We start from the raw sequence: 14,880 nt of genomic DNA on the forward strand, positions 1-14,880 counted from the left end.
TATGTGCTGTGTTGCAAATACTGTCAGAATTTCCAAGAATCTTCTTGGTCAGAAATTAAAGTAGGGAAAGAAGAAAGAAGAGGCAAGAGGAGAAGAAGGGGGAAAAAGGAGGGAGGGGAAGGGAGGGAGGAGAAGGGAAAAAGAAGAAAAACACCTTTACTGGGAGGCTCCCCATCTGAACTACCATGGGCTAGCCTGCTTCTCCTGCCACACCCCTACCCTGCACCAACACTGTATGCCCCTTCTCTTATCTGAGAGCCTCTCTGACTCATTCCCACTCCCCATCTCCCCTTTTCTCTGACACTGACCACACTAACAAACTTACTAAAACCAGATAGTTTTCTGCTGGTTGACACACAGGATGAGCAATGCAAAGCAATGACCAGGGGGCTAGGCAGGTTTCCCCATCATAGTGGATGTTCAGGGTCAAGGGTGTCACTGTAAGAGGGCCAAATGCCAGATTCCAAGAGCTGGAGTATGCCATGGCTGGCTTAAGGAATTTAGGAGTGTGCGCCTATGGTGTATATTGACACCCTTGACAGGACCCTTGCATTATGTCATTGCCACTTTATTGTTAATACCCAAGGGCAGGTACTTGGAAAACAGTGATGGCAATCTAACCACATCCACCTTCCAAATGCCCAACTACACAAGGATGCAAACAAGAGCCCACTGTCTCTGTAACTCTAACCAATGCATTGCTATCACTAACTGAGTCTTCACTATACGCCAGAGGTTGCTCTCAGCAGTGAGAAAAATGGTCTTCTCAGAGAGCACACATGATAGTAAGGGGGAACCAAAGGTGCATGGACAAATCAATGAGATGTTTAATAAAGTAATAACTATTACAAAGAAAACAACAGGAGATGGGGTTGGGAGTGACTGCAGTTGAGGGCCATTGGAGAGCTTTCTGGGGCAGTGATGCTTGAGCTTTAGAGTAAGCAATGCATCAGACAAATTAGATCACTGTTTTCCCAATGGTGGAGGGCTAAACAGAAGTTGGTTTTTGTTGTTGTTGGTTTTGTTAATCTACATCTTTCTACTAAATAAACATAATTCTCGACAGCATTCTACTTATTCTTATGCTTACAAACATATATAACTCAAAATCTTCAGCAATGAAGCCTCTCATTGCAACAGAAATAAATGATTAAAGAAAAACCACAACTGGTCAAAATGAAAAGAACGACTTTCTGGGGTGATGGTAGGGTGTCCAGATCCAGTGGATACGTCTATAACACAACCCATGTACCAAGACTCAGAATATTGCCAATGAAGGGAAGAATGATTGTAAGGACCAGAGGACCAGAAAATCTGCCATGAGATTGTACTCCTCAAAATAACAGAGCTGCTTTACCCATGATCCCTCAACAAGACCCAAAAAAGGACAACACAAATAGACTTGCTAATGGAAGGGGAACGGATCGCATGGGCTCCACCCAGTGATACAGAACTATGGGCAACTAAGGGATTCTGAGAGCTAAGAGGTAGTCTACTCCAGGGGAGAGCCTCCTAACTGCTCATCCAATTCCAAATGCTCAGCCCTCGAATTGTGTACATACAAGGAACACCAAACACATTCACCAGGTTGCATTTATATGTTTTTGCATATATATGTAATAATAAAGAAATTTCAGAAATTAAAGGGAAGGGAGACATGGGAGGCTTTGGAGGAAGGACAGGGAATGAGTGCGTGTGGGGGGTGGTGGTGGTGGTGTGTGATGTTTATCATGCCTGGCTTGATGGAATACTTTAATTAAAAAGTCCAAAGTCAACACTACCAACAAAACATCTAGCATTTTCAAGTTCCTTGGTCCACTTCTGTAACATCCAACACCGCAGTAGTCAATGCCCAGAGTACAAATGTGGGGCTTGTGGTGCAGTCTGGTCTGCAGCTGGGATTTCCCTACAGGAAGAACTAAGTTACTAGGGTCTTGGGAACAGCCAACTTTCTGCTTTTCTGCCTTAAATAGCAGCAAGGTGTTAAAAATTAAGAATATTTGAGGCTTCTGATGAGTTGTTCTTTCTATAACAGATTTTAATATGAAAGCTTAATTTGACTAGACATGGTTCTTAAAAGCTTAATCAACATATACTATGATTCTTAGAAAATACATTTAAGATCCAGTACTAGAAAATACAGAAAGTCTTTGATTAAAAGAATCCTTGAAGTTGTAACTTCTTGGTCAGTCCATGTACCTCATAAGCCAGGAAACAGAACAAAACTCTTAAAGTTTTTCATCTTAAAAGAGAAAAATTTACTTATGAGCTTCAGGAAAAGTGTGTGTGTGTGTGTGTGTGTGTGTGTGTGTGTGTGTGAGAGAGAGAGAGAGAGAGAGAGAGAGAGAGGGACTTCGAGGTCATGAATATTTTATATAACTTATAATAAATCTAAAACATTTTCTTTCAACATTTTGAAGTATACAAGAGAATAGTTAGGTTTTATTTATTTTTAACATTTATAGAAACATTTATTGTGCTAGATATGTGATTTGGATTGATTATTTCATGTAATTTATGCAATGCCTTCTGGGTTAGATTAGGTTTTATTAACAATATTGATTTTATATTTGAGAAAATAAACACAGAATTCTGAGTTGGGTACCATGTTCAAAGTCACACAGTCGATGGGTGATAACAGGAATCAAACCCATGTGGTCATTTAATGCTGATGTTAGGACAAGAATGTTCTAGATACTTACTTCTACTTTTATTTACTGTTCTTCATGACATTGGCATAACTAGAATTTTATTTTCAAAATTCACTTGGAAAATATTTTTCATTCTAAGAGTTCCCATGCATTTTTAATTGCAGAAATTTATTTATTTTTAAAAGTTTGTAAATGATGTATTGTTTGCTCTAAATTTTATTCAAAATTGTAAGACATAAGTTTGCTGAAACAGGCAAATCTATTTATCTATGTATCTATCTATATATGTATGTATGTATGTATGTATGTATCTATCTATCTATCTATCTATCTATCTATCTATCTATCTATCTATTGTCTGTCTGTTTTTCATGGGGAATTACAAAGAACAAAGCCATAAAACTGTTTAAAGAATATTTGTAAGTGAAAACAACACTTAAACAATTTCTTGATTGCAAACATTTTTATCTCTCCATGTATATATTTTAGTTAAAGCACAATTTGACAGTCAATTCAACACAAACACTATGTGGTGAACTTGTGCATATTTAGAAGGCAGAAGTTTAACTGTGATTCAGAACAAACTGCACAGCTACGTAAGAGGAAATACCCATCACAACCATAAACTAACAAAGATCATAGCAAATGACTATCAAATAATTATTCTCAGAATCTCTCATGAAACCTGGCAACTGCTATCTCCCCTTCTCCTAATTCCAAATAGTCAGGTTACATGAAGTCTGGTGGCTTATTTAGGCCTTAGGCCTTTTTAATAAATTTTCTTATTAAATGCTTTCCTGCAATATGTTTTTTCATATTTTTCTAAATTTGAATTCAAAAGGCATTAAAAATCTCAGTGCTACAGCAACAATGTTGCATTGATGGGGATGTCCTTATGTATATGTTTCTCTTATTGGTTAGTGAATAAAACACTGTTGGACCGATGGCCAATGAAGCAGGAAGATAGGTGGGGCTAGGAGATGAGGAGAATTCTAGGAAGTGGAGGCAGAAGTCAGTCACCATGTATTGGAGGAAGGAGTAAGAGGTCCAGATCCTTCTCCAGTAAGATAAGACCACATGGAAATACATAGATTAATAGAAGTGGGTTAATAATTAAGACAGAGCTGGTCAATAAGAAGCCCTAATCATCGGCCAACAATTTCATAATTAATATAGTGTCTGTGTGTTTATTTGGGGGCTCAAGAGCGGCAGGACCCACAAAGAACCTATCGTAACACTGCATGGTGAATTTCTTCCTCCAAGTGGGCACTTAAGTTCTTGCAAACAAAAGAAGCAGAGCATATTCACACCAATAAAATGATTTCATAAGCTATATTTTATATTTTAATAAGCCCATTCTTGAAGTACAATTAGCTACTCATGAGGTCAGAGTTTTAGAGCCTACATAAAAACTTTTTAGTTTATTTTTACTTTACTTCACATAGTAAAACTATGGATGTGATCAAGGGGACAAAAATTTGACCTATAGACTAAGCATTTTATTGTTAAATTTCCCAATAAATATTGACTGGACTTAATTCATTTGAGCAGAGGATGACTTTAATCATATCTAAATTTCTTAGCAAATATTGACTTGATTTAACCCATTTAGGTAGATGATGATTTTAATCATGTCTATCATGACCTCTTAGCTGCTTTTGTTTTTCTTAAAACTGCCAAGTTTAGACTATCTCCATTTCTTTCTTTCCCACTTCCTTGCTTTGACTTCTTTAGAACTTTTAATGAGAACTAATTACTGATATAAAGTCAACAATAGCATGAAGATTTCAGAAAACTATGGCCATGTCTACCTGGGATTTGTGAAGGTGATGGGGACCCAAAGTCCTGTCCTTCTGAGGCATTTTTCCAAGAACAAAGTTTATTGGCATACCAGCTTTATAAACCTCTCAGAGCCGGGCGTTGGTGACGCAAGCCTTTAATCCCAGCACTTGGGAGGCAGAGACAGGTGGATCTCTGTGAGTTCGAGACCAGCCTCGTCTACAGAGTGAGTTCCAGGACAGTCTCCAAAACAATACAGAGAAACCCTGTCTCGAAAAACCAAAAAAAATAAAAAATAAAAAAATAAACCTCTCAGAAGAAAACTAATTAGCTTACACACATCTTCTTCTTATCATGTCTCTTTAATCTTCAAAAATCTCCCCTATCTCACAAGCCTTCCAGTTTATATACCCACGCGGACACAATTAGCAATTCTCTGGCAATAGCAAGGTTACAGGCAAGTGTTTCTCAGTGTCATTAAAGCAGATAAGGGTTCACAGAACAGTAACATGTCAGCTCAGAGGGGGAATGACTTGTGGGATGTGAGGTGCCAGGGCATTTCTTAAGAACTGAAAAGGGTCAGTAGAGGAAGGGGCTATGATTTCTAAGAGGCGAGAAGGAGAGTTTGTATGTTAAACTTCATTGTGTGGCTAGTTAAGCTAGAAGTTTGTAACTGTGCATGTTAGTGCCCACATCACATAGTGAAAAAATAAAGAATTAAGAGTCATGTAGATCTTTTCAAGTGAATAAATTACTTCTAGGATTCTGTTATACCTCATTTAGAAAACCAATTGCAGGAACTACAGAAAACAACACTCTAAGAAAATATGAGAGACAAAAGGGAAGGCGGGAGGGAGGGAGAGGGAAAGGGGAGAGGGAGAGGGAGAGGGAGAGGGGAGAGGGAAGACAGAGAGGGAGAACTTGGACTCACAAAATGTCCATTTCTACTGCATTGGAGTTCAGTTAACCAAGACAATGCATTATTGTATAACTACTTTTAGTTTTCTGAACATAGACTCTTTCATATTCAATGTTCCCATAGTGAGAAAATGAGCTCCCTTGTCCCCCCCCCCATTCAGTCAGCCTCTTGTGGCTTGAGGAGTCCTTGTGATGCAGACAGCAGAAGTTTTGGCTGTAGGAAACACAGTGTTTGTTACTCAAGTTGAGGGGGAAATAGAATTCTTTAAAGGACAACAGAGGAGCCAGCCCCGCAACCATATGGCTATTGTTCATCCTCTGCAGCAATACCACTCCATCTTCTGGTTCATTCTCCCGGATTGCAAAGGGCAAAGAAAACCACACAGTCAGTTTCACTGCTCAGTACTGTGGCCCAAAGGATCAAGGGGATATGGGCATTCAAACAGAAGAATAATTTCATAATGGTTTGCATTCCAAATTGCACAGTCTATGCTTTTCAATTCAATCATTTCTTCTTAAAAACTACTCCCAAAGCAGGCTTTTCACATCTTTATTTGTGTCATAATTGAGTCTGAGGAAGTTTAATATGTTCTTTTAACAGAATCAAGGAAAATAAAAACCTGTAGCCAATAGTTAAATACTATCTTGAATTTTAGACACATTCTGAATACTTTAGTCAATTATCATATCCATCCTTTAAACAAATGTGGGAATGAAAATTCAACTTTTAAAATAAGTAGTTAAGAGTTCAGGAGCTGAAATTTATCAATCACTGAGCATCTATGTTTTCCCCCTGCAGATCTGGGTTGGCCCCTTTGAGAGTTTTCCAGAAACTTTGTTTCCTTCAAGGATTTTCTTCTGGATACAGATTTGAAGTGCTTTAGCTGCTGCTTGTTTGTATTTGAAAATAGTTTAAGTCATGGAGTTTGGGGCCATAGTAAAGATCACCACAAAGAAATCAATAGTACCAGTTTTCTTCTTCAGCAGCAAGGCATCCCCCAGGAAGGTCAGGCACGGTAGTGTGTGTTTCATGTCTGAGCTGGGAGAATGTGGCAGTTTCACAACTAACTGTTCATCTCTGTAGATGGCAATTCCCAACTCAGGAACAAGTATATCTACTTTTGCAACTGAAGTGGAAAAGACTTCTGACCTAATTGTGTGTCTGCTTAGAACTCGTGCTCTTTTGGGTAAGTTCACTTACTCCCAGTGCTGTCTGTATTTACAAGGCTATCAACTTGTAAACTTGGTAGGAGGCAAAGCTGTCAAGTACACCATAAAGCAATTTTATGTATTTTAAGAAAGTTGAAATGAACATGAAAGCTTTTGAGAACACATACATTTGTAATCTGACTTCATGTTTTTCTGAAGTGTCCACTGCTAGATCAAACAACAAAACTATTTGCTGTTACACAAAGGGAAACGGTGTTATTAATTTTTGCAAAGGCACAGTTAAGCAACTGTCTTACATAGACACAATATGCACGTCTCTCTAGAATGCAAAACTGCAGGAGTAAATACACTTCTCCACCATAAGGCTTAATATAACCTGAAAAGTGAAGTTATGGAAAACAGTTCCTGTTCTTCCCCAGACCACTTCCCTGGCAGGTTGATTTAAGGCTCAGCCTCGAACACTCATGGTCACAGGCCCGGACGGTGAAAACTTTCCAGTTTACACTAAACTTACACTAAGCTTCAATTGGACCAAGCCATCCTGAAAATAAGCATCCTTCAAGAAGATTATAAAATTTAATAGGGACCTGTGGAATGACTATGCTATTTAAAAATATTTCTGTGAAATTTACTGAATTTTAAACAACTTAGTTACAGTTTGGTTTTGCAGAGATAACTATCTTAGAAATTCTGGTAGTGGATTTATCAGTCTACCATTTGTACAAAACACTGGTTTTGATTTGGTTATTTTGTTCAAAAAATGTTTTATTAACAACTTACACAGAACATTTAATTGTGCATTTCCACATTAATTTGGAGGCTTTTTTGAAGAGCTGCATCCCATGCAGTTACTAATGCTGCCATTTTCAATGAATACTTTTATATATAGCAGATATGTTTTTAAAGTATTATTTCAGTTATCTTTCTTGTGTACATTTAATTTCAGCTCTCTGGAAGCTTGTTGAATGAAGAATGGTATGTAGGTAAGTACTCCAAGTGAAAGTGAAAGACCTGATGATAAATGAATTCTTTACCATTTAGTATTAAGCAAAGTCCGTGCACAGATACTAAAGGACAAGTGAGGAGCCTGAACCGAGTCACAAGCTGCTGCTTACACCTGCCAACACTCACTTCCTTGACTGAAAGGGCCACCTCTCCCTAGGTCACATCCATCCCAATGAAAGCCCAGACTCTCCAACTAAAATACTCCTCTCAGCTGACTAGCTGAACAGTGATGGAGTTTCCGACTGGCAACTGCCTGTATAATAACAGGTTGAGTTCTTAAAACCAACACCACTTGCAATGCTTGACACGTGTTCCATTAAAACAGTCTTGAGACCATTAAGTATGTGTGCAATCCCTTTAGTCCTAAACTAATAATGACTAACAAAGTGATGAAAGTGGCAATGCAAACAAATGATTGTATAACAGATACATTTGAGTTTTCAATTCATAAGCCATTTATGTGGAGCTATGTGTGTGCTGGCTTCTTTTATGCTACTGATGCTACTCTTACAATGTATAGGGATACTTTTATGCTTAAGAGTAAACTTTTCCTGTTCTACTACACATGGAGTTCCATCAGCAGCAAAAATATGGGTGCAAATGCATTCGTTTGGGGTGTAAAATCTCCAGGCTTATAGCTATAACCAAGCAGAGCCCAAAATTTGCAGAGGAAAGATTTGCAAACATTTCTATGCATATTGTCTATTGACTAGTTTTCTGAAAAGCTATAGTATATCCCCATCAAATTGTGCTGGAAATAACATTTCTAGAATTTAACAGCTAACCCTTTTTTGATGTAAGATTTTTTTTCATCTGAAGCATATATTAAACCATGGGAACAAGCACTGCCTGACTCAGATGGCTCTGGGCCCAGGTGTGCATGCTCCCCTTCTCTTCAGCATTTCCTGGTGTGCTACCTCACTCAGCATGAGCAGCTGATGCTCTGCCAGCTGTTATCTACTGGCTCCCCTATCCCCCCGACCCTGTGTGATGCTTCTGCTGTTAACCACCATTTGTACACAATCGGAAACAGTCTACATAACAAGCTCCATGTCATTTCTTCACTGCCTGACTGGCACCTATTTTGAAGTCAAGGACCTGTCAGTTGCCTTCTGTATACCCTTCAGCTTCTAGACATTCAGAAACCACACAAATAAAACAGCAAACAACAACAACAATAACAACAGTCGCCTGACAAGCCACATGAGGTAATCCTCGATTTATCCTGTCTGGTCATTAGGGTTCATAATACTTTGTATCTATTATGTACAAATGTACCACACCACCAACCTGAAATATTCCACATGGGTCAAAGCTATACAATATAACAGGGAACCAGTATTTAGCACACCACTGAGGGGTGGAGGTGAATTATGTATTTCCATTTCTTTCCAGGGATGAATTCGCAAAACGATTAGGAGTGGTCTTCTTCCTTCTCATTTAGGGTGGGACAGGGATGCTACTTTAAAACTGTTTAGGCAGATGTTTATGGAGAACTGAAGGGACCACCCGCACAGCTCATCACAGAGATGAAAGAACTGTATGCATTATCTGAGCAAATGCCTCATTGCGTGTAGTTTTACTTGAAAAGGTACTAAAACCTCACTAACGACTGTCATTTTCTAATATTATTTGGGGCAAGGCTGTTATATGACCACAGAGAATCAGCCACACAATCTTTTCTTAAGTGCATAATAATCCTTTACCTCTACACAGTCCTGAATTTTATCTAGTGTACAATGTCCAGTTCATTTCTCTACACAGATGTGCACATTACAGTGACTTTTCCCAGGAACATTTGTGCTGTCTTCATACGAACAATTTCCTTTCCTTTACGATAAGTATTAAAGTAAAGGATAGAAATAAAAGGGAAGAAACCATAAATCAAAAGCAGTATTTTTATAAATTAAATGTGACGACGTGTCAAATTAAGGGACATTTATGTACATCTTTATGGTGACTTTTTCCATTACACGAACAGCTCAAGTACTTTTACAAAAACATTAAGTGATAATTTCACTTGAGAATAGTTGGAACAATGTGTATGTGCACACACATATACACACAGGTGCTAAGTTTACAAATGTGTCAGTTATCTGGCTGCCATTACTGAATTAAGAATAGTAATTACTGAGTCACCCCAGACTTCAATTATATTTATACATAAATTGTGCATTTATAAAAACCTTACAAATAATTCTATTTTTCAGGAAGACATTGTAGGTAACAATTTAACACATGTAGTAAGAAAACATTTTAAATTCTTAAAATCACAAACAATTCAATAATCTTATGGATACCACGAATCAAGAATTCTATGCATAAAGATTTCTCCATTTTATGTGTGTCACAATAACATGTCCTTCAGATTATTTGTCCTAACATAGAGTTTATACATTAATCGTTGTAATGCATGGAAAGTAAACATTTTTGAAATCTTCTCTGATCTAAGACTATGTCAGGAAAATCTCTATTGCAAAAATTTAGAATTCTACTCAAATCATGAGAGACGGACAGATTATCTGAGTTGTTGTTTTCAAACAAATAAACGATTGATTACATTTTACTGACAATTTTATGAAGACATGTTAGAAACTTAGTTTACAGCATATTGTGTACAGTTTGAGAAGCCTGAAAAGGATCTTGCCCTGGCATGATGCACTGAGGTCACTTGCCACAAAGGAGAAAGTGAAATGCATTAACTGGGAACAAATACTTCTATCATTTCCCAAGAAATATTAATACTTACCTTGGTCATAGTAACAGTCTACCTTGTTTTAGAAATGAAAAGCTAAGTATTTTAGAAGCCGATGATAAGGTTCCAATGACTGGGATAATGAAAATGAATCAAAGATTTGTCTTAATAATACCCAGTAAATGCATACATGAAAACACCTAGTCCCACGTTAAATGCTATAACATTTGCATATAGTAGTGTATTTCACTGTTAAAACATAGACAGCAAAAATATTCACATTTAAAGTTAAACTCTGTACAGAAATTCTTTTCTTTAGGAAAACAAATTATGTGAGGAAATTTCCTTGGGAGATTCACTCAGCCCAATATTTCTCTTCATAACAGAGGAGTCATTAAAGAGATCTCAGGTTTTATCAGTAGGTCAACCAAATTGAATTGTGGTCCATGGGTAAAGTTAACACGTTAGTTGATGTCAATTCAATTTCTCATACACAAATGTGTATATCAGGAAGCTACAATTGCTGCATGATTTCTGACAAGATCAGTACAAAAATCCAATGTTGAGAAGCTAAGTCTGGGCCTAAGAGACACCCCTGCTTATATATAGTTCTATATGAAGTATAGTGTTGTGTTACTCTCTCTCCATCCCAAGTAACTTGTGGCAGATATTTTACCACTGAAATGAAAAATTGCCAAGAGAAAGAACAATTTCCTATGTGTTAATAGTGCTGTAAAATAACATGAGTCATAGTAGGAGGATGCTGCCATCCTCTCCACATGGACACAGGCACACACACATGTAGCATGCAAAACTGGAGTGGCATTAATACTTCTTAACCACCCTTGCTTTTCTCTCAAGGCATCTTCCTCAGACTGGGGGAGACTGTTACAAACGTTTAAAATTGGAACCATTGTTTTAAGTAAACACTGTTTTAAGCTTGTGCTTCTCAGATCAGAGAAATGTAGTCCACCAGGAAGGAAAAATACAAAAAAAAAAAAAAAAGACTAACCCATGTTTGATGTGAAAACGGCCTCCTCACATTAGTCTTCCCCCTGACCATGTATTCATGGGCTGCCTGCCTCAGCTAATGTTTCAAGGAAAGAGAGCTACAGCACACAAAACAGGATAACATTCAGGCCCAGTAGCTGTGACCTGCTATGATGAACAGTATCAACAAGGCAATGAAAGTTGAAATCATTTTCCTGGGGAGAATGACCACCGGTACTAAGTATTGAGTTGATGGAAAAGATGAGGGGTTGAGAGGGAAAGATGTTCAACCCTGTATGTCACCTCCATGGAGAATTCAGGCAAGAAGTCAACCGGGCTTTAGAGTAGGGAGGACAGGGCAAAACTCTGTTGCTGAGGGAACAGTCCCGGACAGGAAGAGTAGCAGACTGGCGGCTCACTGAAAACCGAATGGCCACTTAACTGAATGGCCCTTTCAGACACAATGGGGTCCAGATACCTTTCACAACCATAAACATAGAGCTGGAAGAGCTTTATTTACTTTCTGTAGGGACAGGTGTGTCTGAGAACTCACCATGGCTGAGGGAGAACAGAACTGATGTGTTAGTCTTTTGGCAATCGAGAAATCTTAATCTCAAGAGTTTTAGCCATAAGATTCCTGTTCACTAGCAACTGAACTCAAATTGTGACATTTTCTAAGGATGCTAAGTTGCCCATCAAATCTGTGGTAATATGACAAGTGTACCCCAAAGCTGTTCACACCGGGCATCTTCACTCTATGAGAGTCACCTGGGTAAGAACCATCCGCATCTTAGTGTGATGTGTGTTTTCAACTAAAGTGAGTTAGGCAGGAGACAGCAGAGTAACAAGAATTAATGCTTATACCTACTATTTATTCTCATGTCATGTTAATGTAGGCAAACATTGCTGATTTCATTATTATGGGGTGAAATGTGCAAAAATGAGCCATGGCAGCCAGCATATGTAGCAAGACAGGACAAACGTGGAGAGTGGTGGGATGTATAAGAAAAGGTTTGAGTTTCTTACCAGAAAAACAATAAGGATGAGTAATTAAAACCTAAACAAATCAATATACTGATACTGCTCACCCTTCAGGGAACAAAATTATTTGGCTATAAAATTAATTATTCTTGTGTTTTCCTGTTTGTGAACGTGGTTTGTCCTAAAATATTTTTAAGGTTTTTCAGGAATTTATAAATTGGAAGTAAGTATTTTTGATTTGGTCCAAGAAAGATGATAAATTGAAAACAAACACAAAAGAAAAAACAGACCCATTTTACCCCCTCCCTGCTTTTTTGACCATAACAGGTTAAAAGTGACATATGATCCCATTTATATTCCAGAACTATCCTCAAGTAAGGGCAAGTAAAATTAGGTTCATGGTTTTTGTTTGTTGTGATAAGAAATAATGCTTTCCTTCTCCGAAGGCAAATGAAATGGCGAACAGTGGTGACCGAGGGAGGAGTCAGCAAATGAATGGTGAACAGTGGTGACCGAGGGCGGAGGCAACAAAAGCATTGAGATTCCACCCTTATAAAGCTGAGCTTACTGAAAAGAGTTGATTTTGCACAATTGTCACAGGAAGTGAAAACTGCCACTATTCCTGGTGATTCAGGTATGGAGTGTCAATTTCAGGTTACCTCAGCTGGAGGGTGAAGCCTGTGTGAGCTGTTTGTGACAAGTCTCTGGAGCCGGCAGGTACAAGGCAGCTGTCTGGTGTAGTTGTGGGCTCCTATGCTGTGCTATGGACTATGACACACATATTGTCATCTAGACTGGAAATACAAAGCTAATTCATCTGCTTTATCCTCTATGCTTCTGCCAGCATCCCTGGCATGCACAGCCAAAATTTCCAGTTTTCAGAAAGAATAAGTCAGTCACCTGGAACTGAGAGCTGGCAAACACAGCATCAACATTTTCACTCATGTTACAACCCCAGAGGAAAGGAGCCGTTTCTCTCCAGGCTGGACAGTGCCTTCTCCCAGCAGGGTAGTTTTAGTGGTGGGTGAGCAGTAAGTATTTGTATCACAAGTAACAGAAAGGCTATCTTGAGTAACAGATAAACTCTCCAAAAATTTCCTGTTAGTTTTTTGGAGTTTGGATACAGGATTAAACTTAAAGATCTGCAAAGTGTCATGCAGCAAGGTGCTTTGGTAATGGAGATAATTAAGAACTATGTCTTTCCTCCCTTCCAAACTGCCAGACACACAATGGAGATCCAGCCACTGGTAGTCAAGAGAAGTTACACTGATAATCTGCCTCTGAATTCAAGCCCTCTGACCCCAGACCAGAGCAGACAGGGCAGAAGTCTCTACCAATGCTTCTTCTTTTCTCTCTGGTGCTGAAAGTCTGAATCATGTCAGTGTGTCTGCATGTCTGTGTATCGTCTGTTATCAAGTCTCTGTGGAAATGTCTAAAGGGAATCCGGATAAAAACACAATGTTATTTCACATCATATGTTATGAAAAATTTACCTCCGGATCCCCGTGTGAAGCCACAAATTCAAACGAGTGGTTTTGTCATCACTTTGGAGGTTTTGTCATGTTAAAGAGAAAATGTGGTGCTAAAAGTGTGACAACCTGTGTCACTTTATTGCTGCGGTCTAGGTCATTTGAATTAGCTGCTGACTTCTGTATCGTCTAAGACAAACAAATCGAGAAAGGACTCAACTTAAAGCAGTCACTGCAGAAATAGAGTGTGTGAGGTCCCAGTCGAACTTCTGCTGACACGTTTTCCTTACGTACAAGGTACTAGACTACTTTGCACAGACAGTGACTGAGGAAATGTCTGGTGGGGCATAAGAATGAAGACAGATTCTCTCCACTTACTGAGCTCTGGGGCTCATGGGTAACTTGTATCAGACACAGTGAATGAAAGCTCTCAAATAAGCGATTTTATTCCTATCCATGATTGCAGACATTTACAAAACCATAACATCTGAGTTCACCTTAAAAAATAACTTATATAAAGCAGTGATATACACAGCACAAAATAGTTCAGGGAGGGGCTGGAGCAACCTTTAATAATTAAAATGTAAACGTGAAAAAAAGGATGGAATAAAAGTCCCTACTTACTTCTACTTAAGATGTCATGTGATAATATCTTACAATGTCCTGTGGGTCAATGCATGTATGCGTATATGTGCATATAGATCTGCATATACGATACATTCTCTTTCCCACACATATACATACACAGATGATTATTTGCAGTTCAGTTTAGGGCAATTCTAATGTGCCACTCCGCACAGTTGTTTGAATCACATTTGGGCCTGCTTTCTTCACAAAATAGCGGAGAGAGCAGGAGCTAAAGGGTTGGTTTGGTTGGCTGAGATTCCTTCAACTGTACACTGATGAGCAGTTTTCTTCTGTAGTAGTTCTGTGAAGGGCCGACTCACGATGGTTTTCATGACGAGACTTGGTAATGGATCACACACTCATGGTCATGCTGGGGGAGTACTAGAAGGACAGAAGAATCCATTGGTTAACAGTGATCCTGTCACAGGTCAGTGTGGTTCAACTTGGGACAGAAGGATAAATGATGAATTTTAGTTTCTATGAACACTTACTGGGCACATCTTTAATCTCAGGAACATAAGGAACTATTTATATGGCTTTTCTTAGTTGTAAAATTTTAAACTATTTCCTCTACCAAGTCTGATTCTTTTCCAGG

At 38.5% G+C, this 14,880-nt stretch overlaps 1 protein-coding gene across 4 annotated transcripts in view; it reads right to left on the minus strand.

The window, feature by feature from the left end:
* Positions 1-9,407: 9,407 nt before the first annotated feature.
* The window catches only part of Ssbp2 (single stranded DNA binding protein 2), a 264,086-nt gene continuing 258,613 nt past the window's right edge, over positions 9,408-14,880 (minus strand). For all 4 annotated transcript variants that reach the window (XM_005065670.4, XM_005065667.4, XM_005065672.4 and 1 more), the window contains one exon: positions 9,408-14,666. In XM_005065670.4, the coding sequence (XP_005065727.1) occupies positions 14,637-14,666 (30 nt within the window). In that variant the 3' untranslated portion in view covers positions 9,408-14,636. The remainder of the gene's footprint in view (positions 14,667-14,880) is intronic.

The sequence above is a fragment of the Mesocricetus auratus genome, unplaced genomic scaffold (genome assembly GCF_017639785.1).
Source record: "Mesocricetus auratus isolate SY011 unplaced genomic scaffold, BCM_Maur_2.0 Super-Scaffold_100020, whole genome shotgun sequence".
Lineage (NCBI taxonomy): Eukaryota > Metazoa > Chordata > Mammalia > Rodentia > Cricetidae > Mesocricetus > Mesocricetus auratus.